General features: G+C 46.7%; 1 protein-coding gene across 1 annotated transcript; it reads left to right on the top strand.

The window, feature by feature from the left end:
• Positions 1-2,457: 2,457 nt before the first annotated feature.
• Positions 2,458-11,707, top strand: LOC117050697. The gene is made up of 6 exons (XM_033156470.1): positions 2,458-2,526; positions 3,274-3,307; positions 6,042-6,219; positions 6,464-6,564; positions 11,122-11,299; positions 11,561-11,707. Exons 1-6 carry the CDS (start codon positions 2,506-2,508, stop codon positions 11,700-11,702), a joined length of 654 nt encoding a protein of 217 aa, XP_033012361.1. The 5' UTR covers positions 2,458-2,505; the 3' UTR covers positions 11,703-11,707.
• The last annotated feature ends 1,350 nt before the right edge of the window (positions 11,708-13,057 follow it).

Below are 13,057 nucleotides of genomic sequence, written 5' to 3' on the forward strand. Positions count from 1 at the left end.
GAAACCTGTGACTCTCTGGATCTCCAATACTCATCAGCCCCAGTATGATCCGTGGTGAGGGATCATGCAAACTGTAGTCTAGCAACATCCAAAGGGTCACAAGTACCATATGGCTACTAGCCACTATGTCTCCATTCTACCTTCATTGTCTGAAAAACAGTTGCTAGGAATCACAAGTGATGGGAGTTTCTGTTGTGCCCAGGTCCTATTGGGGGGGGGGGCGCTTCTTGAAACAGATATCTGGTTGGCCACTGTGAGAACAGGATGCTGGACCAGTTGAACCACTGGTTCAGGAGGGCTCTTCTTGGGTTCTCGTGGTTCACGGTGCTACTTTAATGCTATTTAATGCTTATGTTCATCCCTACTGTAGTGTCAAGGTTACGCAGGAGGATTTCACAACAACATAGTGTGTTAAACGGGTATCTTATTTCACAGCTTTGATCCATTTCCTCATTCTCAGGCTCAAAATAGAAACAGGGGTTTCTATGAGAAACTAAGGGAAGCAGAGGGAAACCAAGAGATACATCCTTGTAGAGAAATGTTGATTCAGGTCTGCAAGGGGAGGCAAAGGGGGAATCCAGCCTTAGACAACCAAAAAAGCAAACAGTCCAGCAGTCAAATCCTGTTGGGGTCAGGTGACAACATGCCAGAATGAAATAGGATTGTCAGCAGAGCAGCAAAATAAACAAGCACACTGGTCTGCCAAGACTTATGGCCCTGGGTGCAAATACACAATCACAAAAGGGCTTAATGCTCAATAGATGATTATTCTTTGGGATGATCACATAGAGTGGAGGCTGCTCCTTAAGGGCAAATGGGGCTGTGCCCCACCAACCTCAGTCTGCACTCAGCAGCCTCCAGCTGTCTGCCCTCTTGTTTATTATAAAAAAAAACCAGAAACCTACATGCTCTGGATAAAACACAGTGATCCGCCTTGGAACCCTTGCCCTGTATATCTGTATCTTTGCTTTTGAAAATGTTTTTGTGGGTCGTTAGACCGAAATAAGGAATGTTGTTGTTGCATATTCAGTCCGGAGAGTTACCATGGCTGTCAGTGCCTCCTTGGGAGCTGTTGCTCCTTGTAGAACACAACAGGTAGGAGGAGGACAAAATTAGAGTTTGTAGAACTTGTTGGAGGTTTTTAAGCAGATGTTGGGTGGCCATCTGTCTTGGATGCTTCAGCTGAGATTTCCTGCATTGCACAGGATTGGAATAGATAACCCTTGGGATTCCTTCCAGCTCTACGATTTTGTCATTCTGCCTGTCATCGGCTCTGGCCATTGATGGTATAGTATAAATAATAGGTTGCTGGGGGGGGGTGGCCTAATCCCGCAACAAGGAATTTAAGGTACTGTGGATCTCCACTGGTGCTAAGCCCCCAACCCTGGCTCAGCCAACAATATGCCGATGTAACTTGCTCAGCTGTCTGAGCCAAAGGCAGTGTAAATTTCCAAAAAGAAATTTACAGAGGTGGGGGGTTTAGGTTTGATGTTAAGCCCATTCAGCTCAGTCATGCGACCTGGCAACACGGTGCAGAGCTGAAGGACAGTGGAATGGACTCCCTTAAAAGGTATTGGATTCTCCTTCATTGGAAGTTTCTATACAGAGGTTAGATGACCATCTGTCAGGGATTTTTTTAGCTGTGACTCCTGCAATGCTGGGGGTTGGACCAGATGAACCTTGGAGTCCCTTCCAACTCCACAATCCTATGATTCTATGGAAGTGTCTGGAAATGTCAATAGTGTGAGGATTTACAAAGACGGGTTGGTTCCTCAGGCTCCTTACAAAATGGCTGTACACACCCACCTTGCTCTCCAGATCTGGAAAAACAAAACAAAACAAAACAGCACAGTCCTAATGGGAGAGATGGAAAGCAGGGGCCCAGTCCATCAGCACTGCTGAAAGAAAAGCTTCTTTGAGCTCCCCCTGAAATATTTCCATAGCAGCAAGTCGTTATAAGGACTAATGTGCCTGGGTAGATTTTCTTGTTACTTTCTCCACATCCGTTCTTCGTTTTTGCTGCACCTTTTAGAACAGGCATCCCCAAACTGCAGCCCTCCATATGTTTTGGCCTACAACTCCCATGATCCCTAGCTAACATGACCAGTGGTCAGGGATGATGGGAATTGTAGTCCAAAACGTCTGGAGGGCCAAAGTTTGAGGGTGCCTGTTTTAGAACATAAGCCTACAGGAACAGACTGTCTCATAGGAGCCAATTTCTAGGGGCCATGGGGGCTTTGCCCCCTGCAAAGTTGATGGGCATTCCCATTCAAATGGTGTGTGTCCACTGCATCACATGAGTGATTACGCAGGGCGGGGATCACCTGGCATTGGGAGTCAGCTCTGTAACTGGCAGCAGTATTGGTTACCCAATTGGAAGGGAGGAATCCTAGCAATGCAGTTAGAGGCGTGATTGCGAGGTCTATAAAAGCTTGTTGTGTATTTCTAGCTGAAGCACTGAAAGCTTGGGCAGACAACAGATAAGGACGTTGCCAGCCAAGAAGTATGGGGAAGTTTCCAAGAATGGTGAGCATTGCTTGCTTGGTAATAGGGAATAAAACAATCCTCTCCATCTGGTGCTTTAACGCAAAATTCAGAGTCTGTGCCCTTTCCAACTGGTATGGGTGGGGAGGTGTAATCAAAGACTTTCTGCAACAGAGTCCCTCCAGGTCTCTCTCTCTCCAGCCACCCAATCAGCATGAAAAGGAAACTTTTTAGCCACTGAATTCTTCTCATACTTGGTGCTGATTGGAGCCAAGTATGAGTGAAAGGAAGTGAGTCAGCTGCTGAGGACTGGCTCCTCGGGTCACTCTGGAAAAGGTGCACAGGAGGAACACCAAGGAGGAATTATTTTGTATGTTCCCATACTAGGCATTTAGAAACACTGGAGGCACAATTTTCACAGGAGAGGTGGGCAAGCTATGTTACATACAACAGACTTTAAGGGAAAACATGATTTAAGTCTCTTTGAAGGAAGATATCAGAGCGTCCCAAATCATGTGCCCATGTATGTGCACAGAAGATAGTAGATCTAGCTGAAAGGCAACACATGGAGAGCCACACTGTTCTTTGTAACGCATCTCTAATTATTATTACTGTATGGTTATAAGATTATTGTATAATCTTAGGAGGAGACATGGCTTTGACTATAATGAAGGGACCCTGCGCTTCTGAATTTGCTGCCACCCTACTGTGTGGGTATGTCAGAATGGTGGCTGGTTGATTCTACCCCTCTTCTTCATTAAATGCATCCTCTCTCTTTCACCCCCTCAGCTTCTCCTGACTGTCCTGGTTCTCCCAGCATGTGGTAAGTGAGTGAATGTTGTCTGTCTTAGAACTTCTCCTGACAACCAGCTTCTGGAGCACTCATCCAGATTTTCTTCACCAAAGCTTATGATTTAGGAGAAACTGGAACCTCTTGGAACGTTGATGCTCTGAACCCTTCCATGTAGGCTTGGGCTGTATATGTGTGTATAAATAAGCCATATATCATAAAGACACCATTGTCTCCACTTTGCCTCATTTCCAAAGGGAAACACAGACCATGCGTAAGCGCATCTGGAACCCCTAGAATCTCACACAGCTGTCGAGATTGGTGTGGCGTGTAACAGCATTCTGGGAACAGTAGTTTAGTAGTCATGGTTATAACAGCAGTAAAGTAAAATAGGTTGTTTACCGGTAACTGTTACATGCCACCCCAATCTCTGAATGGTGATGTCAGGAGTCAGGGAATTCCCCCCAAGGCAGGCTGCCAGGAACAGATAGACAAGTAAAGTTCTTACCAATGTATTTTATTCAATATTCACAGAGAGAGGCTTAGAAATGCAGCCTCTTGGAGTAATGGCGTTGCTCCGAGTAATCTCCACCCCCCTTCTCTCCTCAGTCATCAACAGCACCACCCACCTTATGGTGACCACATAGGGCCATTTGCCTCTGAGCCCTTTGCTCTCCTACTTTCAATGTCCACTGGGTTCTGTGAGAAGGCGGGTCTGGAATGCTTTCTAGTGATAACGTGTCAGCCAGCTGCTCTGGCTCTGCCTCCCACTCCTCTTCTCCCATTATTCCCCAACTTTGCCCCGCATCTACCTCTGAGCTGTGACCTCCCGCAAGCCACTGTTGTAAATCTATACTGTTTTCCTCTTCTCTGAAAGGTTCAGGCTGGGGAGGCGGTCTCCACCATTCCTCCTCTGCCCAGTCCCTGATAGGTGAGAGACTCCAGGGGTTCATTTACCCAGTGTTTGGTTTCCTTGGAATGAAGGTCTTTGGGATATATGGTTTTATTTAAACATGTATAACAACCTGAGCATAGGGCTCATAGCATTAACACCCCAAAGCATCTTGCTTCTCAATTAGGTTTCCTGGGGAACCTCAAGTCCAGCTTAGGTTCAACACATTTCGCTGTGCCTACTGCTTCCAGCACCTCTTCTTTAGCTCTCACACACCACAGCTCACAAAACCAGCCCCGCTTAGGTGTATTGTTCTTCACATAGGAAGAGGGCCACCCATTTCCTTCTATTGCAACAGAGCAACTTCTTTGGATATGCTGAATGGCAGCACATAACTAGCCAGACCAGAGCCATTATCTGGACAAAGAAACTGGTTTGGCAGGCTTCCTCTTATACATTCTTGGAGGGGGGGACCCAATATTCCATGAGGTCTCCCCAAACTCATAGCAGTATAATATCCCATAAACACCCAGATGTCAGGGATGGGCAAAATGCTGGCAAGTGTGCACTGGGGGAAAGGGGGCTGGAGTCTGAGTCGGGAGAGGGGAGCAGTGATTTGTGGGGACTTGTACCAGCCAGGAGGCAGGGGGAGCTTCAGAGCTGGAGGGTGAAGCACAGGATGGGTCGGAAGAGGAGGAAGAGGCAGGTCAGGCAAATGAAGGGTCAGGTGCATCCCCACCCTCTCCTGCACCCCTGTCTCCTAGAACAAAGAGCAGATTGAAGAGGGAAAAGCGGAGGCAGCTTCTACGCAGGTACAGTTTCTGGCTATGTGTGTACAGCCCTTCAGGGGAAGATACATAAGCTGGTGGAGGGAGATAGCCGCACCTGTTACTGCAAGCACTCCGTAGAGTACAGACCAGGGAATAGCTGCCTGGGTTGGCAAACTACGGCCCGCGGGCCAGATCCAGCCCACTTGCCCTCAGGATCTGGCCTGCAGATGTTACATAGACTGGCAATTCTGTTTGTTATTTTTCCCCCGTAATTTTTTTTCAGCGCCACCATTTTAATTTTTTGGGTGCCATTCCCCCCCCCACACACACACACACCACGGCGCCTCCTCCCTCCCTCCTCCTGGCTTCTCCCCCCCTTCTCCCCACCCTGCATAGTGGAGGAAGGGGGCTGGGCTGAGCTGGCTGAGCACAATTTTGGGCAGCGCCTCTCCAGAGCCAGCCAGCCCTTTCAGGCCTCTCGTCCCTCTGCCGCCGCCGGAGCCGTGGTTGGCAGAGCGCAGCACCAACAGCAGCAGCACAGATAGGCAGGGGGAGGGGCTGGGCAGAGAGGGGGAGAGAGAGAAGCTCCCTCCGCCGCGTGCGTGGTCGAGCCCACCACAAGGTCTGGGGGATGGTGAACCGGCCCCCTCCAAAAAGAGTTTGCTGACCCCTGCCCTGCACTAAAAACTAAAGCTGTAGAAACTACAGAAAAGTGTCTGCTTTTGCAATAAAGAGTTAACCATCTGCTGTGTGCCTTCCTTTGGCTGGGGACCATCTGTGAATAAAGTCAAAAGATGCTACAGGGGAGTGTTGGCCGAAGCATCTCAGAGAGAAGGGTGGGTGGCAAAATATTAACTTGCTATGCACCTACAATGTTGGTCTCCCATCCGGGAACTGACCAGACCTCAACCTGTTTAGCTTCACCAAAGTGATGGCTTTGTGTGCCTTCACACCATACCCTGGGGCCACACTTGCACTGTCAGGCACATTTTGTGAATTCAAAGACCTTTTTGTTGCTACTTATTTCCACTCATAAAACTTTCCATTCTCCAAAAGTGTATCCAGAGTAAAGGGCAGTGAATAGTTTCTCTCCGTCTCATCTCAGCTTCAACTTGCACGACTCGCTGGTTCGACCGGGACGACCCTTCAGGAGTGGGTGACTTTGAAACTTTCGCTGACCTGAGGAGGGAATATCCCACAGAAATTTGCCCTGAACCCATTGAAATTGAGGCTCAGACCGTGGAGGGAACCCCAGCGTCCAGAACTGGACAGATCTTTCATCCGTGAGTGATGCCAGAAATGAAGAACTATGATCATCCTTGGGAGGGGAGGGGAAGTTTAACTCTTTCTTTCTTTGCCATGGACCCAAGAAAAATAGATTATTTGAAGCTGCTCTTTGTATTTCAAAGGAAGGTTCTGTTGGATCCCAGTTTAGTGCAGGTTATCTCTCTACAACTGCTTCTCTCTTTCCTGGTCACAGTTTGGTGAGTCAGATTGCTTCTGTCATTCTCTTTCTCTCCCCACTAGGTTTAACCCTAAAGAAGGATTTGCTTGTGTAAATAAGGAGCAGAAGCATTACTGCTTGGATTACAAAGTCCGCTTCACCTGTCCCTCAAACTTCTGCTCAGGTGAGTCAACCAGGACATCTTGTGGTGAGATGTGGGAGTGATTTCCAACCACATCATAAGCCATGCCTGTATAACACCAAAACAATTGCTCAAAAGTGAAACTTTCTTTCACTTTTATACTATTTAAGAGGGGCAGCTGACATGGAACTCACAGTGTGCTCAGAATAAATATCCCAGCAAAAATCCACAGTGTGCAAGAGAGCTGCTTCCTCTGCCTGCTCACTTTGACTGCATTTACACAAGAGTTTATTCCATTTCCCTGACATTTCTGCCATTATTAATTTCCGCATTGTATTTGAATCTTTCACAAGGCATAAAAACCAGAAACATAGTAGAATATAGCACAAGTTTAGCGCACATTTCCAAAAAAAGGGGGGTGGGCTTCTTCTGGAAGCAAATAATACAGAAATGAGCACTAACGTGGCTTTTACATTGTATGAAACCTCAAATGCAAGGTGGAAATTAACAGTTAGGGAAACAGTCTGGAAAACAGAACAAATGTCCATGTGATAGCATCCTAGGTCCTGCTCAAAACAGACAGCTTTGAAATGAATGGGCCTGAGTTAGTCATCATGACTATTACCTTTAGTGGATCTACTCTGCATTCTCATTTTTATTGATTTTATCTACATATAGTATATTATACACATTATACAAATTATTACATCATCCATTCCAATACTTTGGCTTTTTCAGCCCTGACTTCCCTCAATCCCTCCTTCTGGTTTCAAAATTTTTCTATCTTTTCTGTTTTTATACCTCTTATTTTTATCATTGCTTTACTTTCCATATTTAACATCATTTTAATTATTTCATTTTACAACAATATTTCCTCTATGACTACAAAGCCTCTTGTAATCCTATTAACGTATTTAGTTGAGTTTTTTCTTTCAAATAATTTGTAAATTTTGTCCAGTCTCTTATGAATTTTTGGTCTCGCTGTTCACGAAGTCTTCCTGTCAGTTTGTCTAATTCTGCGTACTCTGTTAATTTCATTGTCCATTCCTCTTTTGTCGGTAGTATATCTTGCTTCCATTTTTGTGCCACTAGGATTCTGGCTGCCGTCACTGCATATTGGAATAATTTTAAATCTTCTTTCTTTATGTCCGTACCTGTAATGCCTAATAGAAATGCCTCTGGTTTTTTGACAAAATTATACTTTAACACCACCTTTAGTGGGTCTACTCTGAGTAGGACTGACATTGGCTACAACTCCCGAAACAGGACACCCACCCACCCACCCCATTCTTCTGAGCTGAAGAGTGCCACAAAGTGCTTCTCTCGGGGAGCAATCCATTTCACATCTGGAAGCTGACCCAGGGCTGTCAGTTGACTCTTGCTTTGCCACTGGAGACAAAACAGCACCCTCTGGTTTTTGGTGAGGGAGAATGGCAGCATCCTTGATTAGCAGGTGCAAGATAGGCAGGGCAGGACTTAACATCTCTGTTCTCCAGCAGAGGACAATGGTTGGATTGCTGCTGTTGCTTCTGCCTGGAGCAAGAGTGGCCTCACTCCGCCCAGAGGAGCACCAGTCCTCTGGGTTTGTATGTGGAGTCACATTTTCCTCCCGATAAAATATTGCAACCAGAGTGTATGGGGGCAGGCTGGGTGGGAAATATACCAGCCCTGCTGTTTTAGGGAACTATTGCCTGTGGTTGTAGAAGAACAAGCGTGCCCGTGTTGCACAACTAAACATTTCCTCCCGCAGTTCCTTTTTCCTTTTCCTCGTGCCCTTGTAATGTGGCAAGAAAGGAGCAAACGTGACAGTCTGTGTGTAACAGGCCACACAATGCCTCTCTGGTAAAAGAGAACAACCCCCGTTTATTCTGCTGCTGAATCCCCCGGTCAAGCAGGAGTGGAACAAATACAGTAGAGGAACATAAGAAGCTGACTGGTACTGAGTCAGACCCTTGGTCCATCTGACTCAATATTGTTTGCACCGGCTGGCAACAGCTCTCCAGGGTATCAGACAGGGAGCACCTCCAGTCTTACCTGGAGATGCTGAGGATCGAACCGGGGACCTTTTGCATGCAAGGCAGGTGCCCTGCCACTCAGCTACGCTTGCACAGCTCCTGTGAGGCTGGTATCAGAAGATGGCATTGTTGGGCGCTTGCTGAAGCCCACCACACTGCAAGGGCCTCAGTCTCCCTGCTGATTCTCCTCTTTGCTGCCACTGCCCGTCCACCTGCCCTGCTTGAACCAGCAAGGAGTGGTAAGGATGGAGCTAGCAGTACAGGTTGGACCCTGGCTAGGATGAGCAAAAGCCACAGGGGCTTGGGAGGGCCCCTCACAGGCTCAACTGGTAAGTGAATGACCTGGGACACTTGAGCGATCAGCATACCTCCCAGTGACAGAGGAAGAGCTCTGTACCAGAAGCTTTCCTCTTTACATTGACGACGAATCTCTACCAATTCTTCAGAATTAAGATTTGAAATTGGACAAGGGAGCGGGCTCTGGTTCTTTTGTACTACCGAAGAGGCCTGAACTTTATCACCACCTGGGGCAGAAGTCATAGCTCCTGATTATGTTGCCAGCAAATATGACCCCCAGTAAAATGTGAGTTTCCAACGAAGGCCCTTCGCTCGTTCCCTTCGCCCTCTTCCTGGCCGCACCTCTGCCCCGGGGCTGCTCCATCCCTCTCAGCCCAGGCGCCTCCCTCCGACCTGGGACACTGTTGAGCAAGTGGGTCCACTCAAAGAGCAGGGTGGCACTGAGAATGGTGTTTCTGCCTGCTTTTGGAAGAGCTGGGCGTGGGCAAAGGGCTGCAGCATCTGCACTGCTTGCAAAAGGTCCCAGGTTCAGGCCCTTGCATTGCCATGTATGGTTGGGAAAGACTTGGAGAGCAGCTGCCAGCCAGTGCGTGCACTATTGGGCTTCCTGGAGCGATGGTCTGACTCAGTATCAGGCAGCTTCCTGTGTTCCTCTGTTCCATCTTTCTTGTCCTCGCATACCTGCAACCAACACTCATTTAAGTCTTGCCTTGCCTTTCCCCCTTCTTTAGGATGCACAACTCGCTGGTTTGATCGGGATGATGCGTCTGGAAAGGGAGACTATGAACTCCTTTCCCATTTGCGGAGCGAATATCCGGGTGAGATTTGTGACGAGCCGCTTGCCATCAACGTACAGACTGTGGACGGGAGACCTGCAGTGAAGACGGGGCAAAGATTTTCAGTGTGAGAAGACACTTTTGTTGATGGCAATGATTTTTTTTAAAGATGCCAGATCAGACCATGCATTTGCGCTCTTGCTGAGAGATGTATTGTTCTAAAATCCTTGTGATACATAAATTTCTTCTCTTTCCAAAGGTGGGCATGAACCTTGATTAAATTCTAACACTTACTGGTTCCAGGACTTGAGAAGTGTCTAGCACCCACATGCTCATAACAATACTCAAATAAGATGGGCACAATTATATATGTAACATGTCATTCCACACAGCACAACTTTTTATCCCTCTCTTATGCAGGTATGACACTACTAGAGGCTTTGCCTGTGTCAACAATGAGCAAGTACCTGGTCAATCCTGCCTAGATTATGTGGTCCAATTCACTTGCCCAGAATCCTTCTGTTCTGGTGAGTGCTGCTATGTATTGATGGGATGTTCTCAGTGGGGGTGGGGGTTCTTATCTAGAGGTGGAGGAGCTATTTTGTGGTTCGCCTTGGGTGCCAATCTATCATAAAGACACCATAATCTCACAAAACCAGCTCCACAGGCCCATTTTTCTCCACATGGGAAAAGGCCCACCCATCTCCTTCTATGGCAACAGAACAACTTCTTTGGATATGCTAAATCACGGTACAGTGGTACCTCTGGTTATGAACTTAATTTGTTCCGGAGGTCCGTTCTTAACCTGAAACCGTTCTTAACCTGAGGTACCACTTTAGCTAATGGGACTTCCTGCTGCCACCACACCGCCAGCACATGATTTCCATTCTCATCCTGAGGTAAAGTTCTTAACCTGAGGTACTATTTCTGGGTTAGCGGAGCCTGTAACCCGAAGTGTTTGTAACCTGAGGTGTTTGTAACCCGAGGTATCACTGTACTTAAACTAGCCAGCCAGAGCCATTACCTTGACAATGGAACTGGCTTGGCAGCCTTCCTCTTATACAATCTTCCCTGGCAGGTTTGGAAGGGACCCAGGGTTTCATCCAGTCTGACCCCCTGCTCACCAAACACATAACAGTATAATGCCCAATAAACACCCAGCTCATAGCTGTACATCTTGAATAAAGTGGAAAGATGGTACAATGGAGTACAGGCCATTCCAGAGCATCTCAGAAAGAAGTGGGTGGTGACACAATATCAGCTTGCAATGCACCTACATAAATGGTTTCTCATCCAAGAACTAACCAGACCTGGACCTGTTTGGCTTCACCATTTTGTGCCTTCATACCATACCCTGGGACCACACTTGCATTGTCAGACACATTTTGTGAATTCAAAGACCTTTTTATTATTGTTCCTATTTCCACTCCAAAAAAAAACCACCTCCCTTTTTATCCAAAAGTGTACCCAGAGTAAAGCATCATGAATACTTTCCCTCCGTCTCACCTCAGCTTCAACTTGCACGACTCGTTGGTTTGACCGGGACGACCCTTCGGGAGTGGGTGACTTTGAAATTCTCTCTGAACTGAGGAAGGAATATCCCACGGACATTTGCCCTGAACCCACTGGGATTGAAGCTCAGACCGTGGAGGGAACCCCAGCGTCCAGCACTGGACAGATCTTTCATCCGTGAGTGATGCCAGAAATGAAGAACCATGATCATCCTTGGGAGGGGAGGGGAAGTTTAACTCTTTCTCTCCTTGCCGTGGACCCAAGAAAAATAGATTATTTGAAGCTGCTCTTTGTATTTCAAAGGAAAGTTCTGATGGATCCCAGGTTCTGTTGGATCCCAGTTTAGTGCAGGTTATCTCTCTACAACTGCTTCTCTCTTTCCTGGTCATGGTTTGGTGAGTCAGATTGCTTCTGTCATTCTCTTTCTCTCCCCACTAGGTTTAACCCTAAAGAAGGATTTGCTTGTGTAAGTAAGGAGCAGAAGCATTACTGCTTGGATTACAAAGTCCGCTTCACCTGTCCCTCAAACTTCTGCTCAGGTGAGTCAACCAGGACATCTTGTGGTGGGATGGGGGAATGATCTCCAACCACATCATAAGCCATGAAGTCTTTATGTATGATGGGTTGCTGACATGGAACCCACAGCGTGCTGCTCCTTTGTTAAACATACCCCCTTAAACATGTCCACATCTCATTGGATGGCAATGGTTGTATTAAAAAAAAAAGGCTGCGTTCACACAATCATTTATTCCGTTTTCCATAATTGTTTATTTGCGCGTCGTATCTGAGCATTCACATGACATAATTTAGTGCCCAAATGTCTTGGGGCATCCATCTACTCCACAAAAGAGCAGATGTTCCTCTTCCCTGCAACCCACTTCTGCACTGGTGGCAAGATAGTATCCTGCACTGCATGGAGGGTAGTGGTGGCAGAAGGCTAGATTAGGGGATGGAGGACAGGCACTGGGGGTGCTATATTTATCCTTCAACAGATAACAATGCCTGGTGGGGTGCACTATTGGGCTTCATGGAGCGATGGTCTGATTCAGTATCAGGCAGCTTCCTGTGTTCCTATGTTTCAATTTTCTTGTCCTCCCATACCTGCAACCAACTCTCATTTGAGATTTGCCTTGCCTTTTCACACTCCTTTCTTTAGGATGCACAACCCAGTGGTTTGATTGGGATGATCCATCGGGAAGGGGAGACTATGAACTCCTTTCCAATTTGCGGAGCGAATACCCTGGCAAGATTTGTGCTGAGCCCCTTGCAATCACCGTACAGACTCTGGATGGGATTCCTGCCCTGAAGACGGGGCAAAAGTTCAAAGTGTGAGAAGACACTTTAGTGATGGTTGTGGAGTGTGATCTTTTTTTTATATAGGTGCCAGATAGGGTTTCATGTATCACACTCTAGCTTAGAAATGGGGAACCTAGACTGTCAAATGTGGCTCTCCAGGCCTCTCAATCTGGCCTTTGGAACTCTCCCCAGCCACATCCTTCACCATCTCTGCTTCACACCCTCTTTGAGTGCATTTGTCCAGCTTTCCTGGCTCCTTGAGCTGCAGTAATGCCTCTTATTTAACTGTGTGAAAAGAGATGTCCCTTGCCACAAATGTCCATTCAGCATTGCATTTAAACTCGTATTCTCTTATTTCTTTTCTTAATTTTTTTTAAAAAATAATTTCAAAAGCAAAAAAGATACAGAAAAAACAACATACAAAGAAAATAAATACAAAAAAAACATAAATACGAACAGATCCCACTCCCCCCCCCACACACACTCCCACCACCTTGTGTTAACTTCCAGCCTTTTCTAAATTACAGTTTGTATATCTTAGTTCTCCTGTATACCTGTATCTATACTTCTTCTTTTCCTTTTGATTTTTTTTTTTAGCCCTTCACCTGTCTGCTAAAAGATCGGCTTTTTCTACAAAAT

Source organism: Lacerta agilis, chromosome 8, assembly GCF_009819535.1.
Source record: "Lacerta agilis isolate rLacAgi1 chromosome 8, rLacAgi1.pri, whole genome shotgun sequence".
NCBI lineage: Eukaryota > Metazoa > Chordata > Lepidosauria > Squamata > Lacertidae > Lacerta > Lacerta agilis.